This window comes from Eleutherodactylus coqui, chromosome 1 (assembly GCF_035609145.1).
Source record: "Eleutherodactylus coqui strain aEleCoq1 chromosome 1, aEleCoq1.hap1, whole genome shotgun sequence".
Lineage (NCBI taxonomy): Eukaryota > Metazoa > Chordata > Amphibia > Anura > Eleutherodactylidae > Eleutherodactylus > Eleutherodactylus coqui.
The window spans coordinates 60,446,818-60,468,551 of NC_089837.1; the positions used below are offsets into that span (position 1 = coordinate 60,446,818).

At 47.3% G+C, this 21,734-nt stretch overlaps 1 protein-coding gene across 2 annotated transcripts in view; it reads left to right on the forward strand.

Annotated features, from left to right (window-relative positions):
- The window catches only part of ATAD2B (ATPase family AAA domain containing 2B), a 107,747-nt gene that overhangs the window by 46,375 nt on the left and 39,638 nt on the right, over positions 1-21,734 (forward strand). For both annotated transcript variants that reach the window (XM_066596739.1, XM_066596748.1), the window contains exons 13-19: positions 1,198-1,286; positions 2,197-2,356; positions 5,096-5,186; positions 14,175-14,486; positions 14,599-14,728; positions 15,899-16,085; positions 21,156-21,341. In XM_066596739.1, the coding sequence (XP_066452836.1) occupies positions 1,198-1,286; positions 2,197-2,356; positions 5,096-5,186; positions 14,175-14,486; positions 14,599-14,728; positions 15,899-16,085; positions 21,156-21,341 (1,155 nt within the window). The remainder of the gene's footprint in view (positions 1-1,197; positions 1,287-2,196; positions 2,357-5,095; positions 5,187-14,174; positions 14,487-14,598; positions 14,729-15,898; positions 16,086-21,155; positions 21,342-21,734) is intronic.

The following is a 21,734-nucleotide window of genomic DNA, read 5'->3' on the forward strand; positions in this document are numbered from 1 at the left end:
GTCATTGGCTGCAGCGGCAGGTTTACAGGGCATCGCAGCCTAAGCTCTGTCATTGGCTGTAGCTGCAGGTTTACGGGGCATCGCAGCCTAAGCTGTCATTGGCTGCAGCGGCAGGTTTACGGGGCATCGCAGCCTAAGCTGTCATTGGCTGCAGCGGCAGGTTTACGGGGCATCGCAGCCTAAGCTGTCATTGGCTGCAGCGGCAGGTTTACGGGGCATCGCAGCCTAAGCTGTCATTGGCTGCAGCGGCAGGTTTATGGGACGCACAGACTGACTGCAACCTGTAAGGAATACGTCATCGGGGAGACCCAGACCCGCTAACTTTGGACACTTTTAGAGATAAACGTATATCAGACCACCCCTGTAACTATAGCGGGGTTTAATTGGTTCTGTTATGTACCCTGGCATTTTACCAGACATAATGTTAAAGCCCGCTGCGCTCTTCAGTCTCCAGTTTATGCCAGGTTTGCACTGGAGGCTCCTTACATCTTACTGTGACATAAACTCGGTGCAATGCAGCAATGGGGCCTTGTTCCATCTCTGTATCTCCCCCTGCAGGAGATGTCGGTGCCTTACCACCTGCCATACAGGGTGTTTATACGGAATGATAGTGCTCCCAAAATCTGTTAAACAAACAAAAATGAGTAATAACCGATCGGTTGAAACGCGAGCCAACGGGAATCAGGAGGTTTCTCGTTTGTCGTTCCGTTTCAGCCAATGTAATAATCATCGCCGGCTCGTGCGTAGGAACGTGAAACGCTGAACGAGAAGCAAACGCGCCCAAATAGGCCTCCTGAGCGCAACGTCCTCACCAGCTGGTCTGCTCAGGCAAGCGAGAATCCGGCTCTTCTCATTACGTCTTAAAGGCGCTGTAGCCTAATGTTTACAACACGACATGCCGCGCTGCCAGCGCCTTGTGGCGTTATCACCGTTGCTTCCACCAATGCAATACTCTCCTTTGTGGGAGCGACGAGTGCAGAGAACACACGGCTGCCTGTGACTTGGTTTTCTGTAATATTGATGAGGTGATGTGAATGGCTTCCAGTATTGGGGTGAAGCACTGACCCAAGTCTTCCACCTTGGATCCCGGTGCGGTCAGTATACCTGCCGGGTGGGTTCTGCGTTGCTCATAGTCCACTGTTGCATACTAGTCAGGTGTAGTTCTGTCTTCCTACTGACCTCCGATTTCATCCCCAGGCATACGTGATGAGGCCATCCATCATCTTTTTTGATGAAATAGATGGTCTGGCTCCGGTACGCTCCAGTAGACAGGATCAGATACACAGGTAAGTTCTGGCCGGGTCTGGCCTTGTGCGTTAGACGTGTCTTCAGTTTACTATGGAGGGTTTCCTGGGAGAGGACCTCCTGTAGACAAACCTCTGTTAGTGATGGCCTCGTTTGGGTTCGCTGTGCACATATACACTCCTCAACATTGAAATTGAAACATCCAGAAGGATGTACGGCGGCACATCTGCACACATTCGCAGTGAAGAAAATAGAAGACCCGGATGGGTAAGTAGTGTCCTTGGCCGCGGGCAGGGTCAGATTCCGCTGCAGGCTCCCGTATGCGGAATCCGATCTACCTGTGGACATTGGGCCTTAAAGCGATTTTGATGGTGGAACCAGTACTACGGCTATTTCTCCAAAGTGTCTCAGGATCTGTTTTTCAACATGACAACATCAAGGCCGCTTGTTACTCCTACAGCTGTGAGCAGCCGGCATGGAATAAATGTCCTATCATGGCCTGCAGCATTTCCAGATTTGACTTCCATCGAGCACATCTGGGACGTCATTGGTCGGCAATTGCAAAGGGAGCTGCCAGCAGGCCATCTTGATGATTTGTGTGCCCAAGTGCATTCAGCATGGCAGAACATTCCTCGGACAACCACCAATAACCTCACTGATATCATGCCAAAGGCCTGTAAGTGCGTGTATTTCTGTGCGTGGCACTGATACACGATACTGAATAAATTGAGATGTTTTGCATATTCCACTTTTTCATCATTTGCATATCATTTACATGTCTATCGATCCGGTGATTTCCAAAATTCCACAAATTTTCCCTCTCGGTGTTGCAATTTCAGTGTTGAATGTATGCAGAGTGGAATATGTGGCGGCCATATAATGCGCAGGATATGTATGTAGTCTCGTGACCCCTCGTGGTACCATGGATGATGTGACCTCTTTCTCTTACAGCTCTATCGTGTCTACCCTGCTTGCACTCATGGATGGGTTGGACAATCGCGGTGAGATAATAGTTATTGGTGCTACAAACAGACTTGATTCTATAGATCCAGCACTCAGGAGACCTGGTCGATTCGACAAGGAATTTCTGTTCAGTTTACCTGATCAGAAGGTGAGAATCAACAAGAAGGGAGAACAGAACTCTGTAACTGTACATATAGGCATTGATTGATAAGACTTCCTGATGACAGTGGGCATAGTATGCTATAACTCTGTGCTCCAGGATTGATAACACACATATACAACATATAATATTCCCAGACGCTTTAAGTGTACAGTGCATTGGACTGCTACCACCATTAACCAGCCTGCACTTGTAACATCTAAATCCATCATTGATGCACAAAGCTAAAATGTGCCGCCAGACAGTTGTCGAGGGTAACGAGCTATGATCGGGTCGCATTTTTAACTTGTCCAATTCGCTGAGAGATGTCCCAGAATTCGTTTGCTCGTCCATTTTATGCATAAAAATCATTGTTTTTGCACGTTCTTGCATATGAAGAGCGATTGTTAAGCCGTTCACATTCTCTGGTACAGGGAGTGGGAATGGCTGAATGATTTATGGACACACTACAAAATCTCCGCCCTTATAATTAGGACGTACGAGCAAACTCTGTTGGTCTTTCACTCGATGGCTCTTGTGAACGATTTAGCACTCTGTGTAAAAGGAGCATAACATGGAAATGTAATCTACTGCCAGGTTTGCCCACAGATTACAGCCCATCGCTGGGGTGGGGGTGCAGCTATGATACAGAAACCGACTGATGGGGACCACAAACCAAAGTGTGCTGAACAAATTGCGCAATGTATAGCAACTAGTTTAATAAGTGGAATTGCTGACTACACCGTCAAATCCCAGATGCAAACAAGTCTGCAAATTATACAAAATATCGAATAACTTGCAATTGCGATGTAAACAACAAATGACCTCTACTGATATGGATCGATGCATCAGCAAAGTGTGCAGTGGAGATGCATAGAGATATTGCCAATATCTGCGCAAGTGTGCAGAAGGCATCGGTGGACAAGCAACTAGGAAATACATAGCAATGCATAACTAGATATAGTGTTCATTGCAGACCTATAAACCAATAGCAGCGAATCGTCATAGAAGAGTAGAAATCTACTAATAACCATAAAAAACTGTCCCAACCCTTTAGACCTGTTCCCCTGATACATGTTTCGCCTTGCCCTTTGTCAAGGCTGGGTTCACACAGGGCGGATTTGCCGCAGCTGGGTTAGCAAGCCATGTGGACGAGATTTCTGAGAAATCTCGTCCACACAGGACGGCGACTCCATCGCGGCAAAGTTGGGAGAAGCCGGCATTGCGGATTCGCCGGGTGCAGCATGTCCTGTTTTTTTATTTTTAAATTCCGCTGCGGCCGCTCTCTCCTCTATGGGAAGCGCCATCCGCAACAGAAAAGCGAGCGGACAGGCTGCTTCAAAACCCGCAGCACTTAGATTTCCCCTCGGAAATCTCGCAGTTTTTCGCTGCAGCCAAACGGCAAGATTTGCGCCGCGTGTGAGAACCCAGCCTTATGTGTCGGTTTAAGGATTTTCTTTAATATGGCCAAACGCTATGACAGAAACGTTGTCCCTTATCCACAGGACAGGTGATAAGTGATCGGTGAGATTCCCACTCGTCACAAGACAGGGAGTACCGTGTTCCCTACTTGAAGGGCCACTCAATTTTTTTTCCTTGCTTTATCTAGCGATCTTACCCCAGTATAAATAAATTTGGTTAATATTGCCGCATTCAGAAAGTTTCAGTTAGAAAGAAATAACCTAGAGTCCTTCTCATGTGGCCATGTGATCTCATTCTGATCTCCTGAAAATTGGTTTTATGTTCTCTCAAGAAGTCCATTTTTTTTTTAAACTCCGCATAAATTCTGTGTGATGAACTCTACTACACCAGCTATTTAGAGGGGGACACAGACACTTCTGTTATAGTTACTACTGATTAGAGGTACCTGTCACACAGTTATAATAAAGGAGATCACAGCTCATCCTCCTAGCTGCGTAATTATGGTCTGTAGCTTTATTTACGTGAATAAAGGAGATAAGGATAATTACAATGTCCACCCAGCAGACAGAGATGGTACAGCTAGATGGTGTGTGATCCTGTGCTGATGTATCATAGGATTGATAGTGCAGAATATTAAGGCTGCCTGTCCACGGGCGGGTTTTCATTGCGTTCCCTGCAGCGATAATCCGGCCGTGGGGAACGCAGTGAAAGCTCTCAATAGCGTTACTATTGAGAGCGCCCACCTCTGTCCCTATAGGGCTGACAGCAGAGATCCGTCTGCCGGCCCCTGCTCCCCGGGCTCCGAGATCTTCCACGGGATACCGCAATGCTTTCTCTTAGGCTGCCTGTCCACGGGCAGAGAGAAATCTCAGTATCAAAGTGGTGCCTGATAAGTATCAGACTGGAGACTGTACTGCATGGAAGTGAGTGCAATGTACATAGACGTCTAGTGTGTGTAAAACAGGTGAGGGGCGGGGATGAAAAAATGTGTTTTTGCTGATGTGGCCCTTTAAATGGAGCTGCAGCACGTATGCCAGACCACTCTTTACAGTGCAGACGCTACATAGGAGCATACCATGAGCCTGTGCACTCATGACTGTAGAGAACCTGTCTTCAGCTCAGGTGGTCGTCTATATATCTGTAAGGGCCAAAGCTTTTATCACAAATTTTGGAGAAGAATTTTTGTAATTTTAAGTATATACATTTAAGAAACGGGACCACAAAATACAAACTTTCACTTCACAATGACTCGGTCTGAGCAGGCCCTCACATGTGCCTCTTTCCACAAGATGCAGCTAAATGTCATCTGTTGTGTTTGTTTTGCAGGCAAGAAAGCACATTTTACAGATCCATACCAGGGACTGGAATCCCAAGTTGTCTGATGCGTTCCTAGAGGAACTAGCAGAAAAATGTGTTGGTGAGTTGTAGGACTACAATAATTCAGCTTTCTGACTGCTCTAAAGCATGCATAATACGGGGGGCAGCAATAATTTACTCCCACAATCGGATTATTTTTTTTTCAGTGTAACCACTAGTAAGTAGCAAACAAGAACATGTATTTTACTGCTAACACTTTGTCCAAATTTACATTTCTTGTCCGTTGCATTGGGGAACAGAATTCAGATCGGGGGTATAGCTACTTCCACTTGCCACTAGGAGGAGGGCACAAAGCTGCTCTTACCAGCAGGCACCAAGCTAATCCGTTTTAGCTTACTGTCCCTAGGAGGCAGACCTATTCAATTTACCGGTCTTGAACTGTTATCTATCTGCATTTGGAAATAGAGTTTGGAATGGACTCTACCTGTTACCTCACTGAGGGCAGCAAATAGACTGGAGCTAACCAGTCTGGTGTCGGCCCGACCGTCATAAGGCAAGGTGGTATTGTCAATGTCTTTTTGCCCCTGACCCAACAGCTATATTGGCCCCTTATCGCAGCACTCCTTTCCTTCCTATCCAAAGGCAGGTGATCACAGGTGTACGCACTGCTGAAGTCTTCCAGCCCCCTGACTTCCCGCAGAAAGGTTTGTATTTTCTCCGCCGCATAAGTGTCCCATCACCACCAACATTGGCACTGCCACTCCCCACCCGCCATAGACACCTCTTTATTGTACTGTTTTCCCCCAGCCATGCTGACAGAAGCCCCTTGGGGACATTCCCTTGGTATCCAACCCTATCTTTTGCTCCTTGCTCTCCTTTCTCCTCAGGGGACGCTGCAGCGGTCAACTTCTTCGGTAGCTGTAGGACATCTTCTCCTAGGCCGTCCTACCAGGCGGCGCTGTTTTTCAACGTGTGCTCATGGCACTGCTACTTGGGGACTGTAAATATAAACTGTGGACCACCACATCGCTTTTCAAGCCTCCTAAACTACTTTAGGCCCCAGCTTCAGCCTAGCTGCAGCACTTATCGCAGGACAATTGCAGCCTGTTTCTGGAAAGGGGAGGTCCTTCTGCCTCTCCCCGTATCCTTCTCCAGCGTGCCTAGTATCGGCCTACTTATTGGTTCCCGCCTCTTCTCTCACTCAGCTCACCGCCTGGCCTTCCTCTTCCTTCCTGCACATTTCTCTGAAAGCTGCTAGGGCCAGTAGTGTCTCTGACATGCTCCTCACCACATCTAGCAACAGGCAGTTCAGGGTCAGCTCTGGTCCAGGTAACCTCTACCTGTTGGCTAGCTCCCTTTCTCTATTGCTCTTCCTACAGTGCCCCTAGCAGTAGGCAATTTACAAGTAGCTCTACTGACTACTGTCCGAGGGCCTTTTGCATCATCTCAGACTCCAGAGCTGAAGGCTCTAGACAAGGCCCAGCCAGAGCCATGTATTTTGTGTGTTCTTGCTGCAGTATCAAATTACCATGCTGGCAGTCTGAGGCATTGTTCCTGTCAAGTCCTCATCGACTGCTCAACTGGAATGGTCACTCTCTATCGGACCTCACTAAAGCATCCACCACCATCATAGACAGGTTGGACCGATCTATCCATCAACCGCCTCAAAGCCTATCTGGAAATACACAACTTCTCTTGTGGCAAGTTCTGGAAACGGGGATCTCTCTCATAGACAAAAGTCACTCTGAAGGCAAACTTTTGAAATCTTTCTCTCTGATTCTGACCTGGATGAGGAACAGACATCAAAGCTCTCCTTTCTGGTCAGTAGCCTAGTAGTGGCTGTGTCATAGAGAACCTTCAGGTAAAAGATCTGGCACCCTGTTCATCTGTGGAAGCTTTTTCTTTCAGACGTCCCAAGCATTCTCCAAAGGTCTTCCCCTCTCATGCAGAATTTCAAGAGGCGTTGGTCAAAAAATGGGACCTTTCCGACAAAAGCTCCACCAAACCAAAGCATTTGGACATTGTGTGCCACTTTCCAGAAGACTTGATTAAAAAGTGATTGTCTTTATCAGTAGTGGACCCCTCCCAGTGTACAATTTATCGAAAAACACCACCCTGCCGGTGATGGACACCTCATCCTTAGTGACGTATGTGTTGAAAAACTGCAATCACTAGCCAACGTAATTTGGGTGGGTTCAGCACTTTGCCCTGTCTTTGCTTCTACCATAAAGTTTCTGGCATCAGTGATGGCTCTCCTCCACTCCAAAGGGATAGTAGCCATTCTCTATCTCAACGGTATCTTTGTGAAGACTCAGACAATTTGAGAACTCAAATTGGACACATCACTCTGGACACTCCTGTCCCAATTCGGGGTGATCATCAAGCGTCCCAAGTCTTCTCTCTCTTTTGCAACATTTAGACTTTCTGGACCTCTCCTTCGACAAAGCATTTTCCCGGGTCCTACGCCCACCGCAGAATTTGCAACTCCTTAAATGGCTGTTGGGCTGCTTGCAATCTATCTCCCATGACATCACTGCACAAGAGTTCTGGGGCTGATAGTCTCCTCATTCGAGGCGAATACATTTGGCCAGTTTCATGCCTGACCTCCCCAGTGGGCCATTCTCTCTCAGTGGGAGAAATCAGCGACCTTTCTCTATTTGACATTCCTGCCTGCGCTGCCAACTTCAGCACTCCCTTCTCTGGTGTCTGGACTCTTTACAGATCCACCTAGGGCACAACTTTCTGCCATTGGCCACAGAGCATCTTCCAGCACTCCTGAAGGTCCACATTCCAGGCATGGACCATTGGATAGCTATTTTTCTGAAGACAGTCGACCTGGGAGAATGGGAGTTACATCCCCAAGTGTTCCAACCCCTTTTTTAAAAAAAAAAAAATGGGGCCACCCAGACATCGATCTGATGGCGTCCAGACTCCACCACAAATGTTGTGACCAGGTATCGGGATCCCCAAGCTCGAGCAGTGGATGCCCTTGTAATACCCTGAACCATCTTCCAGTTCTCGTCCGTTTCCTTACAATCATCGATTTCACAAGAAGATCAAGTCGGAAGCTCTCCCGGTAATTCTCATTGCTCCAGACTGGCCTCCATGGCATCTTCCCGTTTTCAGAAGATTTACTTTTACATGGACCCCTCTTCCACCCACATTTGTCCATGCTTTTAATGGTGTGCCAGTTGAAGCCGACACTCCTGAGAGCCTGTGGCTTTGTGGAACCAGTCATTCAGACGATGATGAAGGCTAAGAAGAACTTTATTTTATTTTTTTTTCCTTCTGTGTTTTCTATCATGCCTTTCTTCAGGAGGGTCTGGACCCTGGGATTGGACTTCCTGAAGGGCCAGGTGTCTGCACTGTCCATTCTTCTTGAACACCCCCTGGCTTCTAAGTCAGCGGCCCATATCTTTTTACAAGAAGTTGCCCACCCTGCTACTCCATTCCATTCCCCTGTCCCACCATTTCTCGCTAAATCAGATCAGCAGTAACGGAGGTCTACCATGACAAGGGAAGGGAGCCTCCCTTCAGGATTACTGTTCATACAACTCATGCTGGCTTCACATGGCCAAGCGCGATTTCAGGCTGTACACTTGCGATGTCCCCGTGAATACGAGGCATTTTTATGTCCAAAAACTCCAGATGTAATACAGTTGCGATCCTCCGATGTGGCTTTCAGCCATGCTGGAGCATCAGCAAGTGTTTCCTATTGTTTTCAATGGAAAAACTTGCATCGCTTGCTGCGGGATATGATTTACAGTACCCATTGAAAAGAATGGGCTTGCAACGGGGCATCCACCCTTTAAGGCTGCCACTCGGGCCTCTCTACTCACCACCACCAAATCTTATCTAGTGCCCTTTTTTGCATCTGCGGATGCTTCTCTCGGGTTGAAGAGTTTTGCAGATCTGCCTCCTAGTGGCAGTGCCGTACAGCAGCATTTAAAGGGTTAACAGTCGAGATCGGAGTCCTCTGTGATTGCGGCTGGTGTCTGCTGTCAGACGGGCGATAGCCGCCATGTATGGAGCAGGTTTGGCTCCTGAGCCCCCTCCACAGGCTATGTGCAGTTAGGACATATATAGCTGTATGTGTGTCCTGAAAGGGTTATAAAGTACAGGGCAGCAGGTACTGATATTCTGTATATAGCAGTATTACATTACCCTTATGTACCCTATATGATCTCGTAAGAGAAGGGTGCATGCTAGAAAGTTGCATCCTGCTCCACCTGTAACCTATGAGGCAATGTTACCCCTTTAAGTACTTGGCATTGCCTTTGGTTTCTGTCCAGGCGCAGGGAGGAGGTTTATGCGTCTGTGTTGTACGTATGCCATTCTAATAACTGAGGCGGCCACCCACCGCTTCATTTTATGCCGTTTTTTATTTCCTTTATTAATAAGGGATTTAGTGTACCACACAATTATCCAACTTCTGAGATTTGCCAAATACTTTTGAGTTGCTGGAGGCGAGGTTCACATGGGAGTTTATGGAGCATTTATTTTAGGAGAATAGCTTTTTGTGGAGGTATTGATAACTTCTACCTCTGCGTTGGGTGCGCCGCCAGCATTTACAAGTTTGATGGCCTTCAGAAAGGGGGTTGAGTTGGCTTTTTTTTGTTCTAGCGATCAGTGGGGGTCCTGGCTTGCAGACCCATACTAGTGAAAACTGGTCGCATTTACTTGTATATTAACATCAAAGGCACTATTTGAAGCCCGTGTTCACAAGCACAACCATAGAGTTGTATGGCTCTGATTTAGAGGTCACCATAGTTTTTTGTGAGCTTTTTTCCAATATGGCTGCGCAGGTCGAGAGATGTGACCGCCTTTGGCACCACTAGAAGTAGAGTATTTGCTACGGGCAACAACTCGAAAGCCACATGATGCATCCGAGCCACGACTTGCAGAAAACAGCACCAATGCATTTAAGATACAAACTAAACAATCTTTGCAGGTAGTCTTAATTGAAAATCTGTTTTAGGTCTGCAGAGGAGCTGCAGACATATGTGTCTCCATGGTAACATGCTGCGATTAGAAGTCCGGTTATGACTTTTGCAGTGATGCTTCTTACGTTTTTACATCTGGTAACCTACTCATGTTATATACACAGGTAGTAGTGGATACATGAAAAGTACTGTTACTTCAAGTTCAGACTACATGGGGTTTGTTTGTAGTCTGTTACCATGGAGAGACTCCGATCTGAATAGGATCTGTAGGCGCAAAGTGGTAGGTTTTTAATTAATGGCGTTGGCCGCCTTTTATCTAAAGTACAAGGTCATTGTCGCTAACATCCCTCCCCTAGAAGTTGTCGGGATGGATGGAAACTTTCTCTGTGTGATTGTAACGATATAAGATGTGATATGCGGGCATGGAGGCTCTAGTACCATGTTGTATCGCCTCTAGCTTGGATACAAGATGTGATACGGTGGGCATGGAGGCTCTAGTACCATGTTGTACCGCCTCTAGCTTGGATACAAGATGTGATACGGTGGGCATGGAGGCTCTAGTACCCTGTTGTATCACCTCTAGCTTGGATACAAGATGTGATACAGTGGGCATGGAGGCTCTAGTACCCTGTTGTATCACCACTAGCTTGGATACAAGATGTGATACGGATGGGCATGGAGGCTCTAGTACAGGGGTGTCAAACTCATTTTCACCGAGGGCCACATCAGCCTTATAGTTGCCTTCAAAGGGCCGATTCTAATTGTAAGACAGTAAAAGTGAACCCCACAGTGGCCCGATTGGTAATAAGGTCCCCCATAGTGACCAATGACGCACACCATTCTGCGCATTACACACGCGCTCCATTCTGCGCATTACACACGCACTCCATTCTGCGCATTACACACGCACTCCATTCTGCGCATTACACACGCACTCCATTCTGCGCATTACACACGCACTGCATTCTGCGCATTACACACGCACTGCATTCTGCGCATTACACACGCACTCCATTCTGCGCATTACACACGCGCTCCATTCTGCGCATTACACACGCGCTCCATTCTGCGCATACACACGCACTCCATTCTGCGCATACACACGCACTCCATTCTGCGCATACACACGCACTCCATTCTGCGCATTACACACGCACTCCATTCTGCGCATTACACACGCACTCCATTCTGCGCATTACACACGCACTCCATTCTGCGCATTACACACGCACTCCATTCTGCGCATTACACACGCACTGCATTCTGCGCATTACACACGCGCTCCATTCTGCGCATTACACACGCGCTCCATTCTGCGCATACACACGCACTCCATTCTGCGCATACACACGCACTCCATTCTGCGCATACACACGCACTCAATTCTGCGCATTACACGCGCACTCCATTCTGCGCATTTCACGCGCACTCCATTCTGCGCATTACACACGCACTCCATTCTGCGCATTACACACGCACTCCATTCTGCGCATTACACACGCACTCCATTCTGCACATTACACACGCACACCATCAGCCTTATGGTTGCCTTCAAAGGGCCGATTCTAATTGTAAGACAGTAAAAGTGAACCCCACAGTGGCCCGATTGGTAATAAGGTGCCCATAGTGACCAATGACGCACACCATTCTGCGCATTACACACGCACTCCATTCTGCGCATTACACAAGCGCTCCATTCTGCGCATTACACACGCGCTCCATTCTGCGCATTACACACGCGCTCCATTCTGCGCATTACACACGCGCTCCATTCTGCGCATTACACACGCACTCCATTCTGCGCATTACACACGCACATCATTCTGCGCATTACACACGCACACCATTCTGCGCATTACACATGCACTCCATTCTGCGCATACACACGCACTCCATTCTGCGCATACACACGCACTCCATTCTGCGCATACACACGCACTCCATTCTGCGCATACACACGCACTCCATTCTGCGCATACACACGCACAGACACACACCATTCTGCGCATACACACATACATACACATACACATACAGACAGATACACACAAGGATCTCACCCTGCAGCTGCTCCTCCTCAGCGTTGCTTTCGTCCCTCCAGAGATCATGCTCTCTGCAGTCTTCTTCCCTCCTCCGCGGCCGTTGTCAGTCTGCTATCGGCACTCCTCTATTACTGTCTGCACTAGACAGTACAAGCCGAGAGAAGGTCGCATACTGACAGCAGCACGGAGGAGTGAGGGAACTTACTGCACAGCCGGCGGGCCACAGAAAATGAGGCGGCGGGCCGGATTCGGCCCGCGGGCCTTGTGTTTGACACCTGTGCTCTAGTACCATGTTGTACCGCCTCTAGCTTGGATACAAGATGTGATACGGTGGGCATGGAGGCTCTAGTACCCTGTTGTGTCGCCTCTAGCTTGGATACAAGATGTGATACGGTGGGCATGGAGGCTCTAGTACCCTGTTGTATCACCTCTAGCTTGGATACAAGATGTAATACAGGCAGACACGGAGGCTCTAGTACCCTGTTGTACTGCCTCTAGCTTGGATACAAGATGTGATACGGTGGGCATGGAGGCTCTAGTACCCTGTTGTATCACCTCTAGCTTGGATACAAGACGTGATACGGTGGGCATGGAGGCTCTAGTACCCTGTTGTACCCCCTTTAGCTTGGATACAAGATGTTATACGGTGGGCATGGAGGCTCTAGTACCCTGTTGTATCACCTCTAGCTTGGATACAAGATGTTATACGGTGGGCATTGAGGCTCTAGTACCCTGTTGTATCACCTCTAGCTTGGATACAAAATGTAATGCAGGCAGACACGGAGGCTCTAGTACCCTGTTGTACTGCCTCTAGCTTGGATACAAGATGATGTGATACAGACAAGCATGGTGGCTCTAGTACCCTGTTGTACCGCCTCTAGTTTGGATACAAGAGGTGATAGGAGCGGGCATGGGGGCTCTAATACCCTGTTGTACCGCCTCTAGTTTGGATACAAGAGGTGATGGGGGCTCTAATACCCTGTTGTACCACCTCTAGCTCGGATACAATGTGTGATACAGACGGGCATGGTGGCATACAGATTCCATTTGGTATCCTGCGGCGTATCAGTCCACATTTGCTGTAACTGAGCCTCTAGATCACGTACTCTCGTAGGCTTTTGTATGGAAATATGTGAGATGCCAACTTCATGTTCTATTGGTGATAAATCTGGTGACCGGGCAGCCGCAGAAGTGACAATGTTGTGGAGACATTCCTGTGACCCTTGTGTGTGTGGCCCAGCATTATCCTGCTGCCTCTTGGAAGCCGCTATGAGAGGAACACATGGCTGCAGGATGTCCTGAACATATCACTGAGCTGTCATTGTCCTTCCTACCACCACTAGGGGTGACTGACTATTGTATGCGATGGCCCCCCCAGACCACCACACCAGCAGGGGGCAGTGTGCCATTCCACAGCAAAGGCAGGATTGAAGCACTCACCCTGAGGTCTCCAGACTCTAATATGGCCGCAGTACCTTTACGAGGACGATTGTCCGGCGCCCGACAGCTGTCAATCAGACTCATCGCTCCTGTGCTTTCACACGAGCAATAGTCATTCACAGAATAGAGGTTTGAAGGAGTTTGAGATCTCTTCCGATCGCTCCCCTCCATTCACAGTAAGCAGGCAGTCATTCATTATTGGACGATTGCCTTATTGCACAGGTTTACGGAGCTTAAAAACCAAACAACTGCAAGTTCCCTATCAGTGGCCGCTTGTTTAAAAAAAAAGAAAAAAAAAGCCAATCACCCAAAATCGTTGCTTTGACAATTAGTCGGACACAAATTACGCCATGTAAAGACACCTATACTGGATAGTACCACATGATGCGACCCCATCCATCAGCGCCTCCCGCTCTGTGCCTGCGCCGGTTTCCTGCCTGACCAGATCTGCATTCAGGAAGGAAACTGGCACACTGCACCTCAATGGGAAGCACTGATGGACCGGTCACATCCCACGCACCTCCATCTGCGGCTATCTACAGGATGGAGTGGCGGTCCTGTTCACGAAGACTACTTCTGCGTATATACATGGGTGATGATAATTAGAGCTGTGGACTTCATAGCTTGTGCTGTCTAACAAATTCTTTATTCTTGCCCCTCCAGGCTACTGTGGAGCTGACATTAAAGCACTTTGCACTGAGGCTGCCTTGATTGCCCTTCGCCGGCGCTACCCCCAGATCTATGCCAGCAGTCAGAAGCTACAGCTGGATGTTTCTTCAGTTGTTCTTGGTGCCCACGATTTCTACCATGCAATGATAAACATTGTGCCTGCTTCTCAACGTGCTGTGATGTCTCCCGGGCACGCTCTCTCGCTCGTCATAAGGCCGTTGCTCCAGAGGACGTTCTCAGACATACTCTGCGCCCTGCACAAAGTGTTCCCTCACGCTGAGTTTAGCAGAGACCCCAAGAAGGACGGTAATGATGATCTTGTGCCCGTTGATCATTTCACTTCTAAGATGGCTAGATATACATGTGTACACACACAAAGATTTGTGGTCCTAACACACTTGTGTTTTCTCATCTTCAGACGATGCAAGCCTCCTCCTTGAAGACAGCGAGGACGAGAACCCGTTGTCCATATTTGATGTGAGTTCTGTCTCAGGATCACCAAAGAAACAGCCAGCTGCTCCCCACAAGCCCTTCCTCCACTTTACAACGTGAGTGGCTGGGACAGGGAGGGTACACAAGGGCTGGCATGTATGGACTGGAAATGGGTACCCTATATATATGTGCCAGTGATGGTTATCCCCTCCCTATACATGGGATAGGCGATAACTACCTGGGAAGTGGGGATTTGACTGCTAGGACCCCCACTGATTACAAGAATAGAAGTTTTGAGCATCCCCAAATGAATGGGGAGCGGTGGCCATGTGTGCACAGTGCCATTTATTTTAGTGGGACTGCTAGAGAAAGCAGACTACAAATCGTATGGCTGTCTCTGGAAGTCCCATTGAAAATGAATGGAGCTGTAGCGCACGCTGCTCTATTCGCAGATGCTCAGGACCCCCATTCTCATGATGGGTGTGGGGGATTTATATGGAGCCTGATCACGGCTTTTAACCATCTCAATGCCCCGTTCGTTGTTCGGGGGTCTCAAATAGTTTCCCCACAATGTAATCGCAGGTCGCTGTTTGTTTGCCATGGCATTAAGGGGCCATCTGAAGGCTCCCAGGGCTGCCATGAAGAAGTGCTTGTATAATGTAATACTGTGGTATTGCATCATACTCCTATGAGCAATCAAAAAATCGCAAATCTTTTCCAAAGATATTTTGTGTTTTGCAAGTAGGACAGCAAAAGTAAAACTATATAAATTTGCCATCGTCGTCATCGTGCTGTCCCGCAGATTAGTTATCATGTAATTTTTTCCGTAATATGTACGCTGTAGAACCAAGGCTGTTTGCCCCAGGCTATGTCTGGTTTTGCTGATGTATACAACATGGAAGCAGACCCGTCCATACTGGACCGCAGCATTCATGATAAGCTGGAAGAATATGTTGTAGCCGTGCGGAGACCATTCGTCGGTCTCAGGAAATGCAGATGGACAAGTCCAGCATCGGCAGTAGTTAAGATCCTGGTGCTTTATTGGTTCAGTCTGTGGGAAGCACATTGGTCACTCTGTCCTTAGTCCCCACCTCTGGGCTGCCAGGTGATAAAGCTACGAGACCTGAAATACTGCTTCCATCGGTTGTCTCGGTCTGGTGCTGCAGCTCATGATCAGTCCAGTCCATGTTCTGTATCTAATCCCCTGCCCCTTCCAGGTGGAGGGTCACATAACCTGACTGCAGTTTCCTTTGCATTGACTAACATAGCCCGTCTTGTCTTTCCAGTTCAGCTTGCCACCAGCCGACCTCGTACCGGCCCAGGTTTCTCCTCTGTGGGGAGCTTGGCTCAGGTCAGACCTCGCACCTTGCTCCTGCTGTGTTGCACATTCTTGAAAAGTTCTCTGTGCATCGATTGGACCTACCAGCACTTTACTCAGTCAGCGCTAAAACTCCTGAGGAGTCCTGTGCACAGGTTAGTAGAAAGCCACTCAGGCTTTATTATGCTCTTAGTCTGGTGCTACACACACCTTTTCGTCACTACATATTCCAATTTTAAGTAACAGCTGCTGCCCCAGGAGTGAAACTCGAAGCCCCTATATGCTTCATCATCCAGTCTGCCAGAATTTTCAGATTGAGCCAACCCCTAAAGGGAACCTGTCACATCCCCACAGCACTGAATTGGGGAAGGAAAAAAAAGGATTCAGCGCTCACTGGGATCCGGGGTATATAGTCCAATACAGGAACGCTTGATAAAGGCTCCAGCCGTAACGCGTTGCAATAAAAATTGGTATAATATACCATTCCTGTATTGGACTATATACCCTGTGAGCACTGAATCCTTTTTTTTCCTTCCCTTATTCCTGGCTATGTGAAGACTCCTGGCTGATGAAGTCTCAACTGATTCGAGCTGGCTCTCCGGTATACTACTGGATTGTAGATCATGTTACTGTTATATGTGATCTTGGATGTTAGGTGCCGGTGGGTCCCACCTGGCACCAGGTGAGTTAATCTATCACCTCCTTTTTTTCTGGTATTGAAGTTTTAAACTACGGAGCGCTGTTTCAAGTTTTTGTTTTATCCCCACAGCATTATAAACTAAATTATGGTGCTGTTAGGGAACATGACTGGGAGCCAAGTGACATACACAAGCTCTCCCGTACAAGTCTATAGGAGAGTCTGTGCACGCAACTCTAAAAAGATTCGGGTCTTCGCACCACACATCGACTTCAGTGGGGGACACCGCTGCATCATGGGAGTGAAGGAGCATAATAAATCCATCAACCGGCTCCCTGTCACATCCCCTAACAGTACCATAACGTAGTTTATGATGCTGTGGGGATGTGTATGGCCAGCTCTAATACACTGTGCAACACAATTTGTGTAACAGGTAAGCAGATAGGCGGCTTACCGTAACTTTAGTGCGCTGAATTCAAATATATCGTTTTTTTTTTTTTTTTTTTTTTTTTGCCACTTAACGTTTTCCAATAATGGTTAATAATGTAATCTAATTGCTGTTGTATTGTATTTTTTGAAAATATGCTGATACAATTAATCCAGTCGTCTCGCCATTAACCTTGCTTAATAAAAAATAACAGAAGTGATTGCGCAACTATTTTGCAATCAAGGCTACACACCACGCTGACTAAACACTATAAGGGTAGGTTTATGCAACATATAGGGTATGTTTCCACGTGGCGTAAACACTGCGGATCATCCACCAGTAAGCTGTAATTAATGAACTGTGTATTTACAGATCATTGGTTAGAGTAAATAAAAAAAAAATCCTAAAGCAAAAATACATATTTGGTATCGCTGTGTCCGTAAAAGTCCGATCTATCAAAGTAATGCATTATTTACCCGGGACGGTGAACGCCGTTTGGAAAAAAAATTAAGAACGCCAGAAATGCGCTTTTATGGTCATTCTGTCCCCAAGATGAAATGCAAAAAAAAGCAATCAAAAAGTCGTATATATTCTAACATTGTACTAACGCAAAGTACAGGACGTCCCGCAAGAAATGAGCCCTCACACAACTATGTGGACGGAAAAATAAAAAAGGTATTGCGTGCAGAAGATGGCAGAAAAAAAAAATCGTACCGACCCATAGAATAAAGTTATCATGTCATTTTTGTTGCAGTCTGTGCGCTGTAGAAGAATGACACAACGAAAGAAGGCGGAATTTTTTTTCTTTCATTTTACTCCACAAAAGTTTTTCAGCGCATTGTATGTTACACTAAATAGTAGTATTGAAAAATACAACTCACCCTGCAAAAGCAAGTCCTCATACAGCGACGTCGATGGATAGATAAACGAGTTACAATTTAAAAAAAAAAGAGCTTGGTCACTAACGGGTTAAATAACTTGAAAATGAGACGTGCGGCTATAATTTAGTTTTACCAGTGCAATCAGCAAGTTTTAATTTTACAGAAATATCAATTACTTTTGGTTATTAACATTTTAAAAAAATGTGTTGCGCAGTGTAATAACCTGCGCAGTGTAATAACCTGCGCAGTGTAATAACCTGCGCAGTGTAATAACCTGCGCAGTGTTGCAACCTCTTTTGACTCCTTGCCCCAAAGGGGCCTGCATGTACGTCCTTCAGTGTCAGTTGGTATGGAGCGGGATCGAAACTGAAAAAAAAAGTGTAAAATAAAGTTCTCATCCTTTCTTTTTTAGAATATAAAAAAAAAACCACAAGTTTTTGAAAGTGGAGAGGAGAAACCAGAGAAAAATAGGGAGTGGGGGCTTCGTACAGGGGTTAACGTATTCCCTGCTGTAGATATATCGGCATTGCAGCCCTTCGGGGGCTTTGATGTGGTTCCCACCAGCATGGCTGCCCTGTCACTGCTGATCAAAATCTGCCTCTGAAATCCCCGGGTGTGGTGGATTATTTGTTGCTGCAATGGATCCACAAGGCAGATTTGCGCAGGCAAATAGAAAAATCTTAAAGACTTTCAGACAGATTCCACCTCAAGAAATGTCTGAATGCAGATTTCACAATGAATTTGATGGAATCGCTACAGATTTTTATTGTGACATATGGCTTAGGCCGGGTCCACAGGGCCGTAAGCGTGGAACGTGGCAGGGTTCCCACGGCGTCTTACAGCCGTGACCCTGCATAGGGCAGCAAAATTGTACTGTACATAGCCGCTGCTCTCTGCAGCTCCGAGGCGCTTCCTGCAGTTCTCGGCCGCCCACAGAAGATCACTTCCTTTTTACAGGATTCATAAATTGCACCTTCAGGAAGTGACATCTCTGATTGGCTAAGCAGCGCTCAGCGAGCCAATGTGATGGCTGCGATTGGTTGTTGGCAAAACAAAAATCTAATATAATTGTCTTTTTATTTATTTATTTTTTGCGCAGATGAGCCATAAAGTTTTAGTTAAAGGGTTGGTCAAAGATTAGAAAAACATGACCCCCCTCTCTCTTCCAAAAACTGCTCCATACCAATTCATGAGTTCTATGTGGTATTGCAACTCAACCCCACTCACTTCCACAAAGCTGAGCTGCAATACCAGATATAAACTGTGGTCAGGTGTGGCGCTTGTTTTGTTTTTATTTCTAAGGAAAATAGCCATATTTTCCTAATCCTAGAAAACTTCTGTCAAGGCTGGAATTAACTCTGTTTTTCCACCCTCTGTAATGGCTTATTCACCCGTAACAATGGTCGTGCAAAAATTCCTTCAACTGAACGAAAGTGCGTGATAATCGTTACGTCTAAACGTGAGGCCGTTGGTTACTATTCGGATATTATTCGTTTGTCGCTCAGTTTGAAGCACCATGAAGATCATTGCCGGTTCGCTCGCTTCTGCGTCTAAACGCTCCCCGCTCAGTGTGAAGCGCTGAGCGAGAAGTGAGCGATGATCTGCTGGTCTACAACTTGTGGTGACGCCGCCCGCTCGTTCAGCTGATAGTCGTCCCGTGTAAATGTGGTATTAGTGGATCCATACTGCATCAGGATCTTCTGCCAGCTGATTAAAGTGCAGTGTCTTTTTGGCAAGCTCCTCATTGGCTGCAGATGTTACACCAATGGTTACGGCTGCATACATGGGAGCAATGGGGGTTACTGCATCCCTTCCAAATCTCGTGTTTTTCCCCATTTCACTCTCTGGGGATGAGTGATTTGGAAATTGCAGCCTACATATTTGACATCCACTGGTCATGCGCTGCGCAACGTCATGGTCTCGTTTCCAAGCTGTTCGTTTACACGGTCATTTACCGTTTACCGCGGAATTTCCGCCCCTGGAAGCTACCATAGGATTGCGTTAGCAAACGCAATCCTATGCAGACGGCCTCACGAAATCTCGCGCGGCAAACAAATTGTAGCATGCTCTATCTCTCTGCGAGCCCCGCACAGAAACGTCACTCACCAGCCGCCGGCTCCGCTCTGCGCATGTGCTGGCAGCCGGCACATAAAAGAGCCGGGGCTGCGGGAGCGGGTGAGTGTCACGCTGCTATCTGCAGACGCTCGGGTCGGGAGAATTCTCGCAGCCGGGTCCGACCCTGCGGTCTACAGGCAGCCTAACGCTACAGTCTAAACAAGGCCTTAAAGGGGTTGTCTCACGCCGAAACGGGTTTTTTTTTATTCAATAGGCCCCCCGTTCGGCGCGAGACAAACCCCAGGGATGGGTTAAAAAAAAAAAAGTTTATTACTTACCCGAATCCCCGCGCTGCGGCGACTTCTTTCTTCCTTTACCAAGATGGCCGCCGGGATCTTCACCCACGATGCACCGCGGGTCTTCTCCCATGGTGCACCGTGGGCTCTGTGCGGTCCATTGCCGATTCCAGCCCCCTGATCGACTGGAATCGGCACACGTGACGGGGCGGAGCTACGAGGACCAGCTCTCCGGCACGAGCGGCCCCATTCACCAGGGAGAAGACCGGACTGCGCAAGCGCGTCTAAAAACGCCAGAAGACAGCGAATTTAGACGGATCCATGGCGACGGGGACGCCAGCAACGGAACAGGTAAGTGAATAACTTCTGTATGGCTCATATTTAATGCACGATGTATATTACAAAGTGCATTAATATGGCCATACAGAAGTGTGTACCCCCACTTGATTTCACGAGACAACCCCTTTAATTGGTTGTTTTATTCCCTCCCCAGCCCGCAGCCGCTTTTTATCTGTTGGCAAACTACTTCTAATGTAGTTGCCAACAGCTAAGTTCAGTTGTAGGGGACGTAGCTGTCGGGGGTATTACATCTGTTCTGATGTAAACTGGACTATTCCCGTACACTGATAGCAAGCAGAGATCTTGCAAAGGTGAAGAATTGAAGCACAAAGTTTATTAGAAACTTGCAGAACTTTTCGTCTCCGTTCACCCATTTAAAATCTGCGCAGCGGACCTTCTCTGGTCATCCACATTGTCTGTACTGTAACAAGTTCCGGATTTTCTGCAGCATTTCTGCTAGGTGTGAACGTACCTTCAGTATTACAGTGACTAAGCTTTGCCTAAATCTGTACCCCACCCCCCTCCTGTGAGCATTCACTGACATGTCGGCTTGATATCTGCAGTTAAGATGTAATTCTGTTTTTCGGCAGGTATTCCGGGAAGCTCGGAGAACAGTACCCAGTATTGTTTACATGCCACATATAGGCGACTGGTGGGAGGCTGTCAGTGAAACTGTGAGGGCTACCTTTCTGACGCTCCTGCAAGATATCCCCTCGTTCTCTCCCATTTTACTACTGTCTACCTCTGAAATTGTCTATGGGGAGCTGCCTGATGAGGTAAGAAAACTTTTTTTTTTTTCTTTTGCGAACTGTTGACAGTTTTTGAACAGATTGCAGGAAGCTGGTAGAAACACATTCTGAGCACAACTAGTACACCAGGGTTGCTTCTCTTTTTGACCTCCAAATGATGGCTAAGACTTCTTTCACATTACGTTTTCCCTCTCCAGTTCTGGTTCCATCCTCCATGCAGAAGAACACGTGAGGACAGAACCTGAACGGCGACGTAAGGGAGAGAATATGAGACAGAGACCTCTTTGGTCTCCAGCTCATGTAGTTTACGTCGCTGTCAGTCTTTTACAATGTATATGTATCAGGACAGCGTGCCACGAACAATGGGAAGCAACCCAAAATGGGCAACAAATCACACAACAATGGACTCACCCGGTGTAT